Source organism: Charadrius vociferus, unplaced genomic scaffold (genome assembly GCF_000708025.1).
Source record: "Charadrius vociferus isolate BGI_N301 unplaced genomic scaffold, ASM70802v2 scaffold172, whole genome shotgun sequence".
NCBI lineage: Eukaryota > Metazoa > Chordata > Aves > Charadriiformes > Charadriidae > Charadrius > Charadrius vociferus.
Genome location: NW_009647217.1, coordinates 974,529 through 993,066, shown reverse-complemented (window position 1 = coordinate 993,066; position 18,538 = coordinate 974,529). Strand labels below are relative to the sequence as shown.

General features: G+C 50.6%; 2 protein-coding genes across 3 annotated transcripts in view; both read right to left on the bottom strand.

Annotated features, from left to right (window-relative positions):
• The window catches only part of SLC37A4 (solute carrier family 37 (glucose-6-phosphate transporter), member 4), a 7,429-nt gene extending 4,097 nt beyond the window's left edge, over window positions 1–3,332 (bottom strand). For both annotated transcript variants that reach the window (XM_009895922.1, XM_009895923.1), the window contains exons 1-3: window positions 3,177–3,332; window positions 2,846–3,078; window positions 1,275–1,518 (exon numbers count right to left, since the gene is read on the bottom strand). In XM_009895922.1, coding sequence (XP_009894224.1) covers window positions 1,275–1,518; window positions 2,846–3,078; window positions 3,177–3,324 — 625 coding nt within the window. In that variant the 5' untranslated portion in view covers window positions 3,325–3,332. The remainder of the gene's footprint in view (window positions 1–1,274; window positions 1,519–2,845; window positions 3,079–3,176) is intronic.
• A 964-nt stretch (window positions 3,333–4,296) lies between these two features.
• On the bottom strand, window positions 4,297–17,118 carry HYOU1 (hypoxia up-regulated 1). The gene is given in 24 exon segments (XM_009879517.1): window positions 4,297–4,358; window positions 4,890–4,973; window positions 5,806–6,058; window positions 6,528–6,612; window positions 7,138–7,271; window positions 7,619–7,741; window positions 8,371–8,458; window positions 8,629–8,828; window positions 8,966–9,154; window positions 9,761–9,843; window positions 10,595–10,655; window positions 10,759–10,897; window positions 11,175–11,362; window positions 11,686–11,818; window positions 11,917–11,999; window positions 12,902–13,036; window positions 13,475–13,658; window positions 14,414–14,542; window positions 15,141–15,172; window positions 15,174–15,322; window positions 16,222–16,298; window positions 16,391–16,545; window positions 16,837–16,915; window positions 17,102–17,118. Coding segments are annotated over 24 exon segments (2,862 nt in total).
• Between the last annotated feature and the right edge of the window lie 1,420 nt (window positions 17,119–18,538).

Below are 18,538 nucleotides of genomic sequence, written 5' to 3'. Positions count from 1 at the left end.
AACCACGCCGCCTCAGCGGCACTACAGACACATCTGCAGGCAGGATTCATGCACAAGGACATCCTTACAGAGGGAGATATTCATAGCTGCCGGTAGTGAATGGCTTTACCTCCCCCTTGTTCTGGGTTTGCTGTGATTTCAGAATCTTTTCTGTCAATTTGTTCCACATTCATTACAGATTTCAACAGAACAATCAAAACACTACTCCCAGTAATTTTCTGTATTGCGGTTGCCAATAAACCCTCGCAAAGGCTCTCCAAAAAAGGATCATCGTCTCCAGATTTCGCGCTAATGCTTTTAAGCTCTGCCTGCGAAAGCCACTACGTAGACCCAAACAAAGATGCTGACTTTCAGGCGCTACCTTCATTTTTGCATCACCCATCCAAGAACGCCTACAAACCTCCCATCCCCACAGAATACTCTGGGGAAGCAAGATTGTTTTTTGTACACACGGAGGTCCACTGTAGCAGCACAGGCATCGCAGGACAGTGTGGAAGGTAGGCTGAGCTTCACTGGCCTTTAAAATCCTATAGCAAACCTCTGTTGCAATTCCCCTCTACCTGTTCTGCTTTCAGAGGAGCACCATACTCAGCAGTCTGAATAAACATTTACTAACTAGACGTCCTAGGTTAGGACAGAAAACACTGAGCAGAGTCCACCGCAAGCCAGGGGTCAAGAGAACCCATGGCGGGGTGAGGGGAGAACTGCCTGTCCCCTGCTAACGTGAAGGAGAGGAAGGTCAGGCTTCAGGAAGCATTACCTGCTGGTGTGTTTTTTCTCTCTCTCCAGTACCCACCACGAGACTCGGCTCACAGTCCAAGCAAATAAAGCCCCAAGAAAAGGAGGGCACTATTAGCAGGAAGACGTTACACAAACAGGGAGATGAAACAGCCAGCCATGAGCATCTCAGCGACGTGCACACGGTCACTGGCAGGCCAACGAACAGAACTAATTGGGGGTCAGGCTCTTCCTCTGCTCTGCTGCTGCACTCTGCTGTGACGGTCTCAGAAGCCCATACACCAGACCCTTCCCAAATGGTCCCACTGGGGCTTGGTTTATAGGATTTATAAATTCAACACAGCAGCTCGACAGTTACTAGAGTAAAGCTACCAAAAACAACCCCTTAACAGCTATCCTGCCGAATGGCGGTTTTGGGAAGTGGGAAGGATGGAGGCCTCAGTACACTGAGAGCGACACATTTACGCTGGAACACAGACAGAAGGCGGCGCATCTTCTGCTGCAGCTGCCCGCTTACAGTGAAGTCTCGTGCTCACCTTTCTTCCCTTTCTTGGCTCCTTGTTCAATGTTGGGTAGCCCAACATCCGACGGCTCGTTTTTAATCAGGACGAGGCAAACAAAAGAGACAACCACACAGATGAAGCCAGAGAAGGACAAAGTCATGCGCCAATCGTAGTTCAGAGACACCAGAGCAGCCACAATGGGACCTAAGCCTCCAGCCAAGTTCATGCTTGTAGACAGGATTGCCCACCAAGTCCCGAACTGGGAAGGCTCAAACCACTGTGCAACAACAAGAAAAACGGCATGAGGTCTGAGAGAGAATGTGACGCTACACCTGAAATTCCTCAGTCAAGGCCCACGCTGTGGGTTCGGGGCAATTCTGACCCAGATCTACAAAAGCAGGCAAAGGGAGTGTCCACACTCTGCTACCTTAGTCGTGTGGGGAACTCCAAACGTTACTCAAGTGTCAGCTGCAGGAGCCGGACAGGTGCTCGCACTGCGAGCCAGCTCAGAGTTATTTCCATTTACAGACGATGAAACTGAGACGTGGGCCAGGAGAGGCAAATTTAAGAGCGCGCGGTTCTGCGTACTCACTTGCTAGGAACAGTGTCCTCCTGGAAAGGTCTGCTGGCACAGGAGCATGAACGGATAGGCAGAGAGTCACAGGGTAACTTTAGGACTCACTGTTGCCTTAAGTATCAGGCACGATGGGCTCTGCATTGCACCGTGCACCCAGAGCCAGAACCCCTTGGGTGGTGCCTGCCAGCAGGAAAACGTCCCAGCGCTACATTCACAAATGTCTTCAGAAAACACTACGTGTATTGTGTCTGTTATTCGGGAACTGCCTTTCTGTGCACGCAGCCGTCTCAGGCAGTCCTTTTCTCACCAGCTAAACGAGGCTAGATGCCTCACTGAAGGGCAATGCATTTGTTCATCTGCCCTCATCCCGCAGGTACCTGCATTCCTGGGTTTTATATCTTTCATGAGAGGTTAGCAGGCAGCTGACCTCCCTTCTCTCCGCCCTAAGGCAGAAATCAATCTGTTCCATTTAGATTGCCCCAAAGACCAAATACAGACAGCTTAGAGGCTCGACTCACGCTGTTACTCCATATATCACCCGGTTTTCTACCTGAACGGCCTGCAATTTGCAGTTCTGGAGTTCCCTGAGCGTGCAGATGGACTTCTGCTCATTGCCCCTTGCCCAGCAGCAAACCGCCGCCGCAGTGATGAGATGAGCAGACCTCTGTCTGCACGCTTGAAGTATTGGGTTCTGACAAATGATGTCTCTTACAGTGGAGAAGGTCTGCTAAACTAGGAGACGTAACTTGTCAAACTGAGCTAGACTCCAGGCCCATAAACACAAGGGCTAACAAACTTTTTGAATCTTGGCTAGAACAAACAGAACCTTGTGCAGGGACACTTGCTCTGCAGGCAGAAGCAAGGACTGCTGGTGGTTTCAACCTCAGGGGAGGCAGGAATGGGTGCAAATTCCTCTGACTTTGGAGCGAGCGTTCCTGCACCATGGTCTGCGCAGACCTGCTGCCGGGAGAGCTCAGAAGAAGAGCCGTGAGACGTTTCCCTCTCGCCTTTCCCAGCAAACACTTACTTTCCGCAGTATCTTCCCGCAGGGTGGCCAGCCCAGCCCCTGGGCCAGCCCGTTGAGGAACCAGAGCCCAGCGAAGGCCGTGACGGTGGAGCTCCAGGAGAAGACCACGTTGACCAAGCCCACCATCAGCAGGCCAGAGGAGAAGAGCCAGCGGGCGCTCATCTGGTCGGAGAGGACACCACTGATGAACTTACTGATGGCATAGGCCGCGGACTGGCTGCTGGTGATGAGACCTGCGGTGGGGCAGAGCCCGAGGGACGCCTCAGCCGGGGGGGACGGCCACCGGCCCGCCCGTTAGCGCCAGCACCGGGGGCCCGGGGGGGGCACTCACCCAGCTCGTCCTTCCCCAGCGGCACCTCAGCCATGACGGCGGGCATGACGAAGGAGAAGGTTTTGCGGTTGAAGTAGTAGAGCGTGTACCCGACGAACATGGCCGCAAAGATCACGGCCCGGTACCGGCCGTACCCGCCGGCCGCCATCCCGCCGCGCTCCTCCGCGGCCAGCCGGCGACGGGACGGGCGAGGCGGCTGATGCCCAGCCCCCCGAGCCCGGCGGGCGGGCGGCGACAGCGGGGACGGGACGGGCGGAGGGACCGGCCGGTGCTACCGGCTCCTGCCGCCGCCCCGTCCCTAACCGCCCCGGGCGGAAGTCCCGCCCCGCCCCTTCCCGTACCTTCCGGAAGAAGCGAAACCATCGGGACGTGTAACTTTTTATTTTGGGTTGAAGAAGCCCAAATGGACACGAGCGTCAGATGCGCGTTGACAGGCGGCCGCTGGCGTGCGGCGGGAGGGGCACAATGGAGGAGGAAGGGGGAGAGTCATGGCTGCCCGGAGCTGGCCCTCACCGAGGCTCCGCTCGGCCCCCGGCGTGGCCACGGTGGAGCTTTTCTCTCCTCGGGAACGATAAACGCAATCTTTCCGTCGCGTCTCAGCGCAGGTTTCCAGACTCTCGCAGAGAGAGAGGGCGTTAAACAACAGTCCGTAGAAAATGGAGACTGTCTGACCTGCCTGCCCTCCGTCCCGAAGGGCAGCACGCCGCCAGAACCACGCCAGGGCCGCGGCAGCAGAGACACCACCACCTCATTGATGCTCCTGCATTATCCCCACCCGAGGAGGGATGGCACGGAGTTTATGTTCCGAATTACTTCCTAAAGCTTAAGATGTTTCTTTACTGAAAAAGTCACTGTGGTGACTCCCGTACTGAAACTGAGACGGATCCTCGGTGGGCTCACTGCCTCACCTTCAAACACATAAGAAAAACAAAACCCAATTCACTAAGTTAGTAGCGGCAAAATCCCCAGAAAGAAAAAATAAAATTTACATCTCTATCCCATCGTGTTGCCAGACTGGTGGTTGTGTTCCATTTACACCATGACTAACCAGGTCCATTTTAAAAACAAGAACGTAACCATGAAATAAATAGATGTTGACACTAGTGGGATTTCAGGGGTGTTATAACTCATCGTTTTTCCTGCTTTCTTCTCCAGCTTCTGTTGTCTTCTCTTTTTTGGACCCTGTGTAATGAAGTAAACTCAATTACACACTAACAGTTTTTACAGCACACGAAGCAGCACTGACAGCCCCTGACGTTCGTTCAGTTTTCCACCAAACTCCCCGTCTATGGTGGGAAGGTCATAGGAACGCTTTGAGGACTGGTACTTGACTCCCAAGAGCTGAAGACGTTACTGTCCTCACGATGGGGCTGGCAGAATAAACACATCCTGCACATCAGCCTCTTAAGGCAGCCAGGCTTACAGCTACAGGACTGGCTATAACCCGCAGCAACCGAGGCACAAAGCAGTGGATGAGGCAGAGGTATGTTACAACTTCACACGGAACAGTGAAAGCGTGGGAAGAACAGTGAAAGTATGGGAACAGCGAGGAACCAAAAGTTGTGCCTTCCTCTTTGCAGAATTAACAATTGCTTTGCAATCAGGTGTTCTACCATCTTACCACCTCCTTCAGCTAAAGAGATGGAAAGAGGCACACGGACAGTTGCACTTGGAGCTACCAAGTTCCAGATCGTTAGACAAACTTGTACTCACCCGAGTCTGATCCAGGCTCATCACCTGTTGCTACCTTCTCAGCTGTAGGAGGCTCCTTGGCTGGACCGATGTCCTCAGGTTTGTCTACGTCCAAAGCAGAAAGAAACAGCACAAAGGTTAAAGGAGAATGCACAGGAGATCAGGCGCAGTTGACTAGAGGTGAGGTTTGCAAACAAGCCAGCTGTGGTGCCGCAGCAGGACTGGGGGAATTCGCTCTCACTGTGGCTCTCTGCAACACCCAGAGATGCACCACAGAACTGCTTCGTATTCCTCACTGCCTCTGTGTGCCAGGCTTGATGTCCCTAGAAGCCCTGGAGATTCACGGGTTGCACAGGCAAGTCACCTGCGGAGCTGTGACTATAAGCAGGAGCTCTTCCTCAGGCCACAGGAACCAGCAGGGAACTCTGCTGACAACCAGCAGTTGAGATTTAAAAGGACCATGGCACGCAGAGCCTGAGGATCTTAAAAAAGTTCAGAAAACTGCAAGTCTGGGTGTCCCAAGAGATTTTTTTTTTTCCTGGGGCCGTCTAAGCCACAAACCTTTCTCACCAACAGCTCGTCCTGTTCCTTGATACAGGACATGACCTTGAATACTTGCTCTGGACACCCAGAACGGAACTGATGGCTTATCTGTCTTCTGAGGCAGCCGCCGGCCAGACAGATACTGACTAACCACCCCAGGAAGTTTATAAATACCTCCCGTTCCTTCACAGAAAAAAACAAACAAACGGTTGGGGGAAAAGGACACGCCATACCTAGATTTTCCCAGCTGTCTTTGAAAACTAGGAGGAGGATCGCTTGATCCTACAGTTAACTATTGTCTTCACTCATTAAGCTCCCTTTCACTCAAGGCAGAGAGATACAGGTGGTAATTCTATACCAGGAGTTACATGCACGCTCCCCACACGCTCCTTACCGTCTTGTTTCCCCTCCGTGGGAGGGATAGTATTCTCGGTCTCAGAGGTTGCTGTAGCATTCTTGCCTGATTCTGGTTTTGTGGTGTTCTTCTCCTTTTTGGGTTTGGGTTTTGCAAACTTGGCCTTATTCAGAAGATACTGCACTTCCCTGTCCAGGGCTGCTATCTTGAGCTCTATGTCTTTGGACAGCAGGACGGGTTTCTCAGTAGGAGAAAGCTTGTTCTGCTCAGCCACTGTCTCGTTTTTCCACGTCTGTGGGATGGGAGGGAAGAAGTGCTTTTCGGCTGCTTTTTGGTTCCAGGAACCACTGTACTTCACAGTATCTCCAAGTCACCGCTCCTGGGCCTTCTAGCTTACTCAGAACAACGCTGCTCCCTGCTACATTTCCACAAGCTTCTTAATTACCCAGACATAGGACAAAACGAAGAAACAGAACCCTCCAAACCCGGTGCCTGCTTTTAAAAACTGCAGTCAGATTACTGGGCTACACCACCACTCCTGGAGACAACTGTCCACATGCAACACAAGAACCATTATCCCGCCCAAGCAGTCTGGGGTCAAGCTGGGCATTAGAAAGCACTGAAATACCGCAGAGGTTGGCAGGTGACAGAGAAACAAGACATGCACACTCGTGAAATTACACGACCTATTACTTTGGAGAGGAAACACAACCCAAACCGCCACCCCCACCCTCTTCCAGGATCATTTGATCCTTTATTACCGTTGTTTCGTTGATGGCTTTTTCCAGTGTACTCAGTTCCACTTCTGTGAATATCTGGTCAGACTCTGGAATCATTCGGGCTCCCCTTAAAGATAAGGAGAAAGTTTATTTCCCTTAAACCAACTAGACTGTACCTTAGCAACTCAGTGTTTACAGTTCCAGTAATCATAATAATAACTAGCCACTGTGCATACCAACCAATTAGTACATTTTACAGTTACGTCTCTTGCATCTGCAGGAAACAGAGCCCTAAATCAATCTCTGGATGCTACGAAAGGAATACAGAGCCAGCAAATGCAGCTATCACGAGATTAGAAAAAACAGGGAAGAAGATAGAAAAAAAAAAAATGAGCCCAATAGGACCACGAGGGAAAAATCTGCTTGCAAATGGTGCGTGCAGCATCAGACAGTTCCTGTCCCCCAGTTCAAACAGAGCTTGTATGCCGCCGTTATCGGGCTCTGCAGAACTGAGCACCAGTAAGCAGGGTTTTGGTCGTCTTTTCTCAAGAAGCACTAGCGACTTCCAGACCACACGCGATCTGCTCATGTTCTGTTGGCATCTCTTACATTATCGTCTGCACGACTCTCCTTCCCAACAGCTTGCTCTTACTTGAGAAAGATGGTGGAGTGGTTGAGCAGACTTTCCAGGGCAGCCAGGCGTTCTGGCCACTTTCTTCTTTCCTCAACACGGAAGAAGAGGTTCCTACAAAGCTTTTTCAGCTCCGAAAGCTTGTCTTTCAGCTCCTGCAAATGGGGAAAAGGGGAAAGGAGACGATTAGTTTGCCCACTGTCCAACATCGTAAACCTCAGAAGTTAAAACCGCAATTTTTGACATTCTATCAGTATCTATTCAATACAGTAAAAAAAAGCCAGATGACTAAGCTTTATGTAGAATCAGGTTACTGCTGAAGCTGTTAGAGATGCATCCGTGGCTGGAAGAACTCCCTATTTTGCTCTGTGCATAACGCACTGAGCAAGAAGCTTCCAAGAACCAGATGACAAAGGATCAAGATGGATGAATACTCTGTCAGCCTGTGCAGTCACTTCTGTCACTGACAGCAGACCGGCATCCCGACTACGTGCAGCAATACCTTAGTTGCAGCTGCATAGCCCTCCTCCTCCATCCAGCTGGAAGCCTCGCTCAGCTTTCTGGAAATTTCTTCTCTTTGCTCCTCTGTTGAGACAAACTGATACTCCTCTTGGTAAAGCTTGTCCTGAAAAGAACAAAGCAAGCACTCCCGTCAAATACCACTGAGCACGGCAGCATAAAACCAGGTCACCCGCTGGCAACTGGGCTGGACTGTGAACTCCCGGGGTGCTGCCTGCACCTGCCTGGCCAGGAGATTCTTGTTCAACCCTCCCAAACCCGGGCTCCTGCTCCTGGCATTACCAGCAGCACGACAGCAATACACCGGGTATATAGACATACGCCCACAGCAGGTATCTGATCGTAAAGCTGCAACCACCATGATTTCACACACACTTATCATCACTTGCCTCTTCTGCTCAACAGTTCTTGAGAAGCTATTGCTTCTTTATAGCCTGAGTGCAATTGCTCCAAAACACACAGGTAAGTGCACATAGGGATACTGGAAACCCAAAGTTTAAGGTGTTAAGACACGGTGAATGAACGCGCTCATTTTGTACCGAGGAAACCTCCCAACTGCACGTGGGCTTGGGAAGCCTAATGGTAGCAGAAAAAGCAACTGAAAGACAAAAGCTGGGCTCTTCAAATCAGCTTCCCCGAGCTCGAACAACTCCCCTACATTCAGATCAGCCAAGCTGCATAAGACACTTCTACGTGCTCTGCAGGAATTCTCATTTCTTTATATCCTTCTCTTACCTGGGTCTCAAAGATGAATGACTCCAAGCTGTTGGCCGATTTTTCTCTTTCCTGTTTCTCTAGATCTCTGATTGTCAAGTCTTGGAGTCTAACATGCCAAGAGAACAGAAATCAAAAGGTAGCAAGTGCCGCTAGATGAGCACCACATCATACACATCAGTTTCCGAGTACAGCAGCGCTCCGTGAGCTACCACCGTTCCAAAGCAATTCACTTCCTTCATCTAGAGCTTTAACCTAGCGGAGCCATTTCAAACATACTTTTTCATCGAGCTCTTCAGTTCGTCCTCCAGCAGGTCAGGCACATCGTTTACATCCAGCTCCATGGTGATCTCGTGGACAAGCTTCTGCTTCTTGGGTGCTTTGATCTTCTTCTCTTCCTCCGTTTTGCTAACTGTGCTCTCACCAGAACTTTTGGACGGTTCTTCCTCTTTCGCAGTTTCTCTGTTGTCTTTGGGATCCTGGAACAGACAATGTACATTCTCAGGCAAAGGAACAGGTTTGCAGATTTTGCAACTTTTTTTCCAAGGCAGGGCACTAATAGGGAAACAAGAAGCCCATGGAAATCACAGTCCCGTTCCTCCAATCTGCTGCTCACCTGAGACTCTAATTTCTCGCCTTCTTCCTTTTTCTGGGACTCTGCTTTCGGAGGGGAAGTTTCTGCCTGACCTGCAGACTGCTGTTTCTCTTCTCCCCGCTCTTCACCAGCATCTTCTGCACTGCTCTTCTGGTCTTGTTTCTCCCCCTGCTCTTCTTTACCTGTTTCTGCCAGGCTCTCTTCTTCTTCCTGGTCATCACAGGCAATTAAAGGGGAAAGAAAAATAGTGGTTTTAACGTAGAAATTCCACGCAAATGTTTCACAGAACAGATAATTCTCTGCAAAAAACATACGTATGAAAAACAGCACTCACAGTGACTGCAGCCAGGGACTACGCTGAGCTAGGATATTAATTAAGAGTCCCTTCAGTGCAGGACACAACTGACAAGGAGCTTTCATCTCACTAGAAGGAAACCTAATCACTACTGCCAGCGTAATGGCAGCTGTGCCTATACAGCCTGGGAGAGAGCAAGGAGGCTGCTAGACACTCGCATACAGAACACAGAGGCAGAAGCCTGTCCATCCAGCACCAGGATGATTTAGGAACGAGAGACTTCCCCAGAAACAAGTCCTGTAACATCAGTCCACCACTGCTGGACTTGCCAGCAAAAGAGCACAATTGTCTTTAAGCACACGCCACACGAAGCTCAAGGGGAACATAGCACTTCCTGAAAATATTTAAAATCCTGACACGCTGCCAAACACCTTTAATTTGCTCGTGTGGATCACTGCCTCTTCAGCAGCCACAGCGAGACCCAGGGGCTCCCTCCCACTAGCAATCACCCTGGGGCTCACCTGAACTGAGTCTGTCAGGTTCTCTCCAGCCTCTGGCGTAGGGCCACCGCCCCCAAACAGGCTTGAGATGGTGTTTCCAAGTTCTGTCGGTGGAAGACAAAAAAATCCAGAATATTAAGCACCCAAAAGGAGGAAGAAAGTAATCTCGGGCTCTCAGTTCTTCCCCTCACAACCGCAACGATGACCAAGGAGCTCCCCTGGCAGTGTAGGTTAGCTAGATGCACTCCAGAAACTCCTCCTTCCCTGACCTCACTTTGTGTTTTCGTGTGCACAGACAAGTGAGGCCTCTACCTCCGCTGGAATGTGGCCTGAAACTCATCGCTTTGACAAAAAAGCTTCAGGCTCCAACCTGTGGCTGCATTAGCCATCCCTGCATCTCCCCTTCACCTCCCAACATGTGCGTTTCCAACTCCTCTCTATAGGGAAGTCTGTGCTCTAAAACCTGAGCGATGCAAAGCACAGATCAGGGCGTTGCAACCCCAGCAACGAGAAGGGAGAATGCTGCGGATCCGGGACTCCCTTTCAGGACAGATCTGAAATTAGCAGCTGTGGTGGAACAAAGAGGAAGCAACTGCTATTTTTCACATTGCAATGCCATAGTCGCCTTAGGAGCGTATGACATTTCAGAGCTCCTGGCAGCACCCAGACGCCACTTGCAAAGGGCTTTTAGGTATTTTGGATCTGCATACGCAATCAGAGGCTAGGGCTAACCATTTAATCTCCCCATCCCAAAACCACAGTGCTTGCTCTGATCGAAGCAATGACATGCTTTAGTTATCCTGGCTACCGCAGGTAAAACACAAGTCAGTACAAATATCGAAGTTGAGCCTTTACTTGTCAGCGTCGACTCCTCCTCCAGCTTGTCTTCCAACAAGGTCTCGAACACGGACTCCACCTTGGAGAGCGGGGCACAGAATTAGCAGTAAGCAAGAACCAGAGAGAGGGACAGAACTGGAAAATACACAGGCTGACAAACATCCCAACGGGGTGGTGCTTACCCGGTCAAGACTCAGAACTCCACTCTCATCCATGTTGAAGTGAGCTTTGATGCCTTTGGATTCATAATCCGAGTGCTTCTTGAAACTGTCTCCAACTCCCTTTAGCCTCACGGTAGTGAGATTAAGAGAACCAAAGATCCTGATGACACAGAGACAAAAGCAGAGAGAAAACTTGAGATAACAATGCTGCAGAACAGCTAACCGCTTCTCACAGTCACGTCTGCAGCGACAGACCATGCACAAAACAAGGAACCAGCACAGCTCCGTTTGCTAAAGCGCACACAACTGTGAGAACGGATCTGCAAATACGCGCTGGTGGCCAGGCAGATTCCTAGACCTGTCTGCCAGTACAATCTTCCAGCTAGGCATACTGCACTGCCGTGGAGCTGCCTGCTCAGGCGCTCGCCTCAGCTCACCGCATGTCGTCCTGGTTTAGGAAAGACAGATCCCCATAGTTGACATAGAACTCAAAGTCGTCTGTGTAGCGGTTGAAAGTGATAACTTTGCGCTGTGGATAGGGCGCCATGCGCTGGAACAAAATCCTCTTATTATGCTTTAGACTCTTGGATTTATCGTCCTCCTCAACTTCACGGGTAAACTCCACCTGCAGCACAAACAGAAAATACGACTTGGCAACTGCAGACTTCCTCTATGGCATCTTATGTTGGAGGCTTCCGCAGCATGTGGCTGCTCCACCTCCTGCAAAAGTCACGGGACAGGCACATATTTCTCAACAGATGTTTCTATAAGCCCGGCTTCTTGGATACAGCACTTCTACAGTCAGGCCGACTTTCTTCTGCTTTCTTTATTTAGATTGGCAGAAAGATGTCCGTAACTTCCTTACTTCAACGGGTCACCTGGAACATTTCCCCCAGCACAGCCCTGTTTACCTACACCTTGCACAAGAGAAAGCAAGCCAAAGGTTACCTGGATAGGGAACACAGCGGCATCCCGAACAACGAAAGGCTTCACCTTAAAGGCTTTGCTCAGAGCAGCGGCCTGGTAGACTGCACCCATGGCAGCAGCCTCATCGGCATTGATGTTCTTGCCCAGTTCTTCTCTATGAAGTGAAACGCAACAGACATCAGCTTTGCAGCCACTGCCATGAACAGCAACTTGTCAATGGGAGACAGACTGAAGGGGGCCTCACATACTCACTTGCCCACAGCTTTCAGCAAAACCTCCTGCACTTTGGGGACCCGTGTGGCACCTCCAACTAGAATCACCTGGTCAATTCCATCCTAGGGATTGGAAACAGTCACCTTGTCTTGAGAAAGCAATTTTGGAAAGCTAAGCTCAGGGCTTCCTTACGCTCCCTCCCCAGTCACCACGCACTGACGTGGTGCTTGGAGACTACCCAGGCTACGTCCCGCCATCCCAGCGCATGTCAGTGCCCGACAGATCTCAGACAGGCTGACACAAGCCATGCCAACAAAAGGAACCTGGAGCCAGGCCTGCCAAGCAGGGGCAACATGACCACTGCTTCAAGTCACCTGAAACGCGGGACTCGGTTCGAAATTAGGCAGACTACAGTTTCATGCCAGAGGAGCTCATGACTCGGACAGCAAGAGGGACCAGAAGAGAGGGAAGCCCAGACTCTGCGAGGCAACCCAGCGTCTTGCGTTGAATACTAGAGCCAGAAGATGCTAAAGAGCACCCTGGAAAGCGAGCATTTAACAAGGCAGTAAGTCTCTCCAAAGGACTGCATCGCGTTTGGTGCAACTGCAGTCCCCAACGGGGCTTCTAAAGGGAGCGCTCAAAGGAGAAGCCCGAGCAGCAATAATTCTGTTTCCAGGCACTTTGAGATAAAACTTCAGAAAGAGAGACCAGAATCAGCATCCGAGACCAAAAAAAGGGAAGATCAGCGTTTCAAACCTCCAGCCTGACAGTAAAGATTTTAACAGAAAGAAACACTTTCAAGTCCTTCATTTCTGGTGCACAGCACAGGGAGCCCCAACTGACTCCTGGCTTGACACCGCAGCAAGCAACCTCACTGCAGCAGCAACACCGCTCTATCACAATAGCCGGCATCTGTACCTCTCAGCAGCGCTGGGAACACAACAACCAACGAGGCTTTGATCGTGACATGACAGCAGCTCCGTACATAGACACTTCAGGCTTGTTAACGCATTCCTAAACCTACCAGGTTCATCTCTGCACTGCTCAGAGCCTGCTGCACAGGTCCTGGGACTCGCTGGAACAAGTCAGAACACAAATCCTCAAATTCCTGTCTTGAGACCTTAGCCTTGAAGTCGATGTCATCTAGTAGCCCCTCGATCTGTACAGAAAAAAAACAGCTGAAATGAAACTGTTCATGGAGCATTCTCCGAGCAAAATCTTTGCCCGACTTGCCCAGCGTGCAAAAAGTTCCAGCTTCCTTAATGCACCGAGGACCTGATCGCATTCATCGAAACCCTGCCAGTGCTCAGGTGCTGAGGGGATGGAATGTGGGTATAACGGACAGCCGCTCTCAGTGAAAGTTCACTTACCAAACTTCACACGACTAACTCTCACCCAATCCACTCGTTTAACCACCAGTGGTACTAAGCGGGCACAAACTGAGCGGGACTACCCGCGCCACCACCCCCCCTGAAACTCCAGAAGCGACGCTCGACGCACTGACGCTGCAGAGGGACAGCGTTCCTGCAAGCCCGCCCTTAACCCACCCCACCCTCAATGCTAAAAGAGCTGGAAAGCCTGTGATGGAAGGTCGGACCTGTGCCATGTGGTCAGCGTTCGCGCTCAGGACAGTTTTCAGGCGGTTGGCCTCCTTCAGTAGTTTGGCCATGGCCCGGGGATTCTTTCGGACGTCTTTTGAAGGGTGCTGACCATTAAAGAGTTTTGCCAAATAGTCCCGGAGACGAAGCTCCATCTCTAAACCTCCAAGAGTACGGTCAAACCTGAGCAAAAGAACGAATGGAGATGTAAGAACTCAAACCAAATTGAAATACAAACTTCATGTATTACTTCACAAATACGCAGAGCGGCAAGCGGTCAAAAGCAGCTGCGCTACTATCGGCTGTGATTGACTGTGAAAGAACAATGGCTGTTCCAAAAATAACACATTGTAATGAAACAAAGAAAAGAAAGATTCACCACCACAATAACCTTTGAGCAGGAAACTTCATTATATTTACGGTAAAGGCTTTGTTGCCAAGCACGCCAAACGGCTGAGAAGCTAACGGATAGCCGTCTCAGGTCCCAGGTGTCTTCTTGGAAACAGCAGTGTAAACGTTTTGCAATTAAAATTGCTGGGCTGGTGCTTCACAGCACCCCCCTCCTGATTCGGCAAACCCACTGCATTTTCATTCCTCTCTGGGAGGATATTCTGCTTTTTCAAACTGACACACTCCACCTCTGTAAGATTATAGGAAGCGGATTTGCACTAAAATGGCTTAAGGCTATAAAAAAAGCAAGCCTGGAGCAAATTTAGTATACTGGTTGCGTCCCGGGCTCCCGGAAGTTCTCTGCACAACACAGCGACACCAGAATTATTACTAACTGGAGCCCTCTCGCTCCAAACGTTTCCCACTCTGCCATCCAAATTACTGTGCTGAAGCCTCACCACAAAATCCCACGGTTAGAAGAGACTGTGAAACAAATGGTTTCTTTCCTGAGACCTGCAGGTTTTGTGCAACTCGTGTTGAATTCTTACCCAATGCCCTGGATCTGCAATTGAGGTTGTGTTCCCGAGTCCTTAGTTTTCACTGTCTGATACGTAACAATAGTACAAACGGTGCTTCCTGCTCCCATGTCGTAAAACATGATATTCTGAAAAGAGAAGCTGGGACGGTGAAGCAGAAACACCTGGATATCCCCCACGAATAAGGAAAGAACCCCCTGCTGTCTGAGCTTGATACAGGCCAAGACCGTCCGCTCCCTAGCCTGGCTTCATACCATAATAGCAGGACTCGTACTTTGGTCAAACACAGGAGGTGTTCGGGTCACACTTGACACAAGCGGACAAGAAAACTTTTTTCACCCATTTCATAGATCAGAAAACAAAGCTTTGTGCTTTAAAAGTTACTTCAACCTCAGGAAAATCAAGTATTTCAGAGTCGGTCTTCTAGTACCTTAGAAAATGGCTAATGTTATTCCCCCCCACCCCAGCCCCGAGTTGATGGGCAAGGAACAAGCACAGGTTTACAAAATGGGAACTCCCAGCCACCTGCGCTCGCTCCAGAAGCTTTCAGGCTTCACCACGTAGTCACACAGGGTTTCCTCTCTTGCTCTTGTTGATGAAGATGCAAAACCAGAGGAGACCGGTTGACTAGCAGAGTCCACTTCCTCAGAGTTAAGTCCTTTTGATTTTATCTGCAGCACTTTCTCCCCCGCATGCAAGCACTTGCACGGGACTCTCCGCACCTCCCAGCTGCACCTACCTGCGCAGTGGCGTTGATGTCTTTCCTCCGAAAAACTCCATAGTTCAAGGCTACGGCAGTGTTATCATTGATCAGCTGCAGCACCTTCAAGTCGGCCATGCGAGCGGCGTGCAGAACTGCCCTCCTTTCCGCCTGGTTGAAGTAGGCAGGAACGGTGATCACCGCGTCCTTGATGGGCTGCTCTGAAAGAGTTGCAGGGAACATGTTTTCACATCAGTGTAGCCACGTGCAAAGACTCATTATAAAGGGGTGACAGCAGCCAAGCCAGAGAATCCAAGGTAAAGACTCGTACAGAATGTAATCCTGAAGCAGCATCAGCAGCCAGGATCATTAGGGGCGAAACTATCAGTGTCCTGTTGAAACCAAGCAGTCTTTGCAGGTTCTCACAAAGCCACATGTCTACTGACCTCTCACATTCTCTGGGATACCTTAGATTTCAAGAAACGTTATCTTCACGGAGACTGACTTTATCACTGGATTACACTCTCTCTCCAGAGCAAAAAGCCTTCGGACTGGCTTTAGCATGACTAACCAAACACCACGCAGCCTCCTCATAAGTCAAATACATCCACGAAATTCACCCAGTTTTCATTACTGCTGTATTTCACTAGCAACACAGCATGGAAAACGCATGACGGTCTCTTATCTGGTAGCAAGTTTCACAGCAGAGGGCAGGTTTTGCTCTTTAATTGTAGCTCAGCTCCATCCAGACCGGTTACAACACAGACTTCAACAGAGCCGCTTCCATCTTCCCCTGCAGTTACCTGCCAATGTACCTCTGCTCTAGTCACACACGTGAGCGAGAAAACACTTTACTCTTTCTCCAGAGGTTGCCAGTAAGGCTTCTTCACTGCAAGGTTGGGTGGGATCTGGGGTGCCTGCCGCCGAGAATAGGATTGAGACCCCAGACTCGCATCATAATAGAAATAAATGAGGGCTTGATAGCCGCTCAGTCTTGCTTACAGCCCACAGCTCAAGAGACCCAACATAGTGTTTCTAAAAATCTGCGGGCTTTCAAACACCTCCAGTCTCTACTTGAATCGCACCCAGATTCCGTAAGAAACAGTTAAATCCTTCCAACCTGCAAATTCCTCAGCCAGACCACGTGAATAGTTCAGGACCATCCCCAGCATCTCCTCCGGAGAATACTGTATCGTTCTACGAGAAACAGGCAGGAAAGAAAACTGCAGCAACAATACAAGTTGGTAGCCAAAGTCCCTTCCACAAAGAACCCAGAAGCAGCCACTTACTGGGACAGCTTGAAGATAACGGTCTGCCTTTTCTCATCCTTCACCAGTTCGTGCTCTGGGAACCGGGATTGGTACAGTGCCACGTGGGGGTTATCGATACGCTTACCCAGCAGGTCCTGAAAGTATCTGAATGCCACCTTGGGGGTCCTTATGGACTGCAGAAAGGAAAAGCACATCACCCAGCTGCATTTCTTCGGCTTGTCTGTTGTCAAAGAAACCTCTCCCGAGCTATGTGGCGAACGGCTCTTGTTATAGGGGTTAGGAGCACCACCCCAGTACACAAAGAGCCAGTAGGGAAAGCCAGTAGCACACCAAGGAGATGAGAAGTACAGGACAAGAAATAAAACTTCCTAGCTCAGACATTTAGCACGAAGGACCCAGCAGAGGGAGCGTATCTTCTGGGTACAGAAACCGCAGATGGCGCGATGAGAAACAAGAACTCTTACCATTCCTAGTGCGCTATCACCAAAGAGCCGCTCATTCTCCTTCAAAGAAACAGCCACAGGTGTTTTCCTTCGTGACTCCCTGCATAGAAAGAGAGGAATAAAGCAGTCGAAACAGTTCAAGACCGAGTTCCTAGTGAAGAAAGGCCTCGTCTCCGTTTCAGAATGACCAAGGGAAGGTCCTGGGATACCACCTGCAGAGAGGAAGGCCAGACTCCCTTCCTCCGAAGGGCTGCAATAGCAACACCTCCCTTCAGAATTCTCATACCGCCCAGTGTTCCTCATGGCACGGGCAAATGACGGGCTTTACTGAAACGTGGAAAGACATCTCTGAAATTCACAGTCAAAGCTGTTGCAGTCACAGCTAGAGGTGGCTCACTTCTGCTCCAATGCATTAGCACACCAAGGTGAGTATTTCACTACTATAATTACGAAATGGATTATAGATGTCCACTAAGCTCAGCGCATACTACTCGCTTCAAATGCCTCAGAACACGATATCAATTCTCTAACGTAAGGCTACAAGAAAATGACTGGCCATGAAGAAGAAAGGCTCACGAGCAGCTTTCTGGAATGTGCTGCTTTGTGCTTAGACAAGACTTGCTTTATTTTTGCTTCCCTCCACCAGTGAGCAAAGCGAGACAGTTCCCTCGTTCTGTCAATGACTGCCAAGTTTCAGGGAGCTGGGTGAAAAAATCCATTCATTATCTCTCAGTCTAGACTCCCAGAAAATGAGGATGTTCCTGACCGTACATCCTCTCCCAGGCGCAGGTTTTCCATTCAGTGTCTTGGGGAAGGGCGGCAGCGGCAGCAGCCAAGGGAAAGGAGAGCTTTCTGTGCTTCACAAACGAGCCTAGTTCTGAACAGCTGCAGCACCACAAACCTGCCTCTGGGCTCCCTTATTGAGAACTGAAAATCTGGCTTCTTAACTGGACAGGCAAGAAAACAATACTACACCCTTACACATTTGAACCACAACATATCTGCCCCTCTTCTCTGGGGATTCACCCCCGCAGTGCTGCCTCCAGCTCGGGGGGTCCCACCAGCAGAAGGACACGGAGCTGTTGGAGCGGGGCCAGAGGAGGCCCCGGAGATGCTGGGAGGGCTGGAGCCCCTCTGCTGGGAGGACAGGCTGGGAGAGTTGGGGGGGTTCAGCCTGGAAAAGAGAAGTCGAAAAGGGGAGAGCTCAGAGCCCCTTCCAGTGCCTAAAGGGGCTCCAGGAGAGCTGGGGAGGGACTCTGGATGAGGGAGGGGAGCTATGGGACGAAGGGGAACGGTTTGACACTGAAAGAGGGGAGATTGAGATGAGATCTGAGGAAGAAATTCTCTTCTGTGCAGGTGGTGATCCCCTGGGGCAGGTTGCCCAGAGGAGCTGTGGCTGCCCCGTCCCTGGAGGCGTTCAAGGCCAGGTTGGATGGAGCTTTGAGCAAGGGGGGGTTGAACTGGATGGTTTTTAAGGTTCCTTCCAATGCAAACCACTCTATGATATCCTTAATGACACAGGCGTTCAGCTGATTGCTGACCCCCCCGCCGGTGCAGCCCAGCCCCCGAGGGAAGGCGAAGAGCTACCCTGACCGGCCCGCGGCAGGAGACCCATCAGAGAACCGGGACTCGAGGAGGCCACGTTCCCTTCGCCGCAGAGGAGTGGCCTTAACGGAGCCCCGGCCACCTCGAGGCGCTGCGCTGCCCGAGCCCCGGTGCGGCG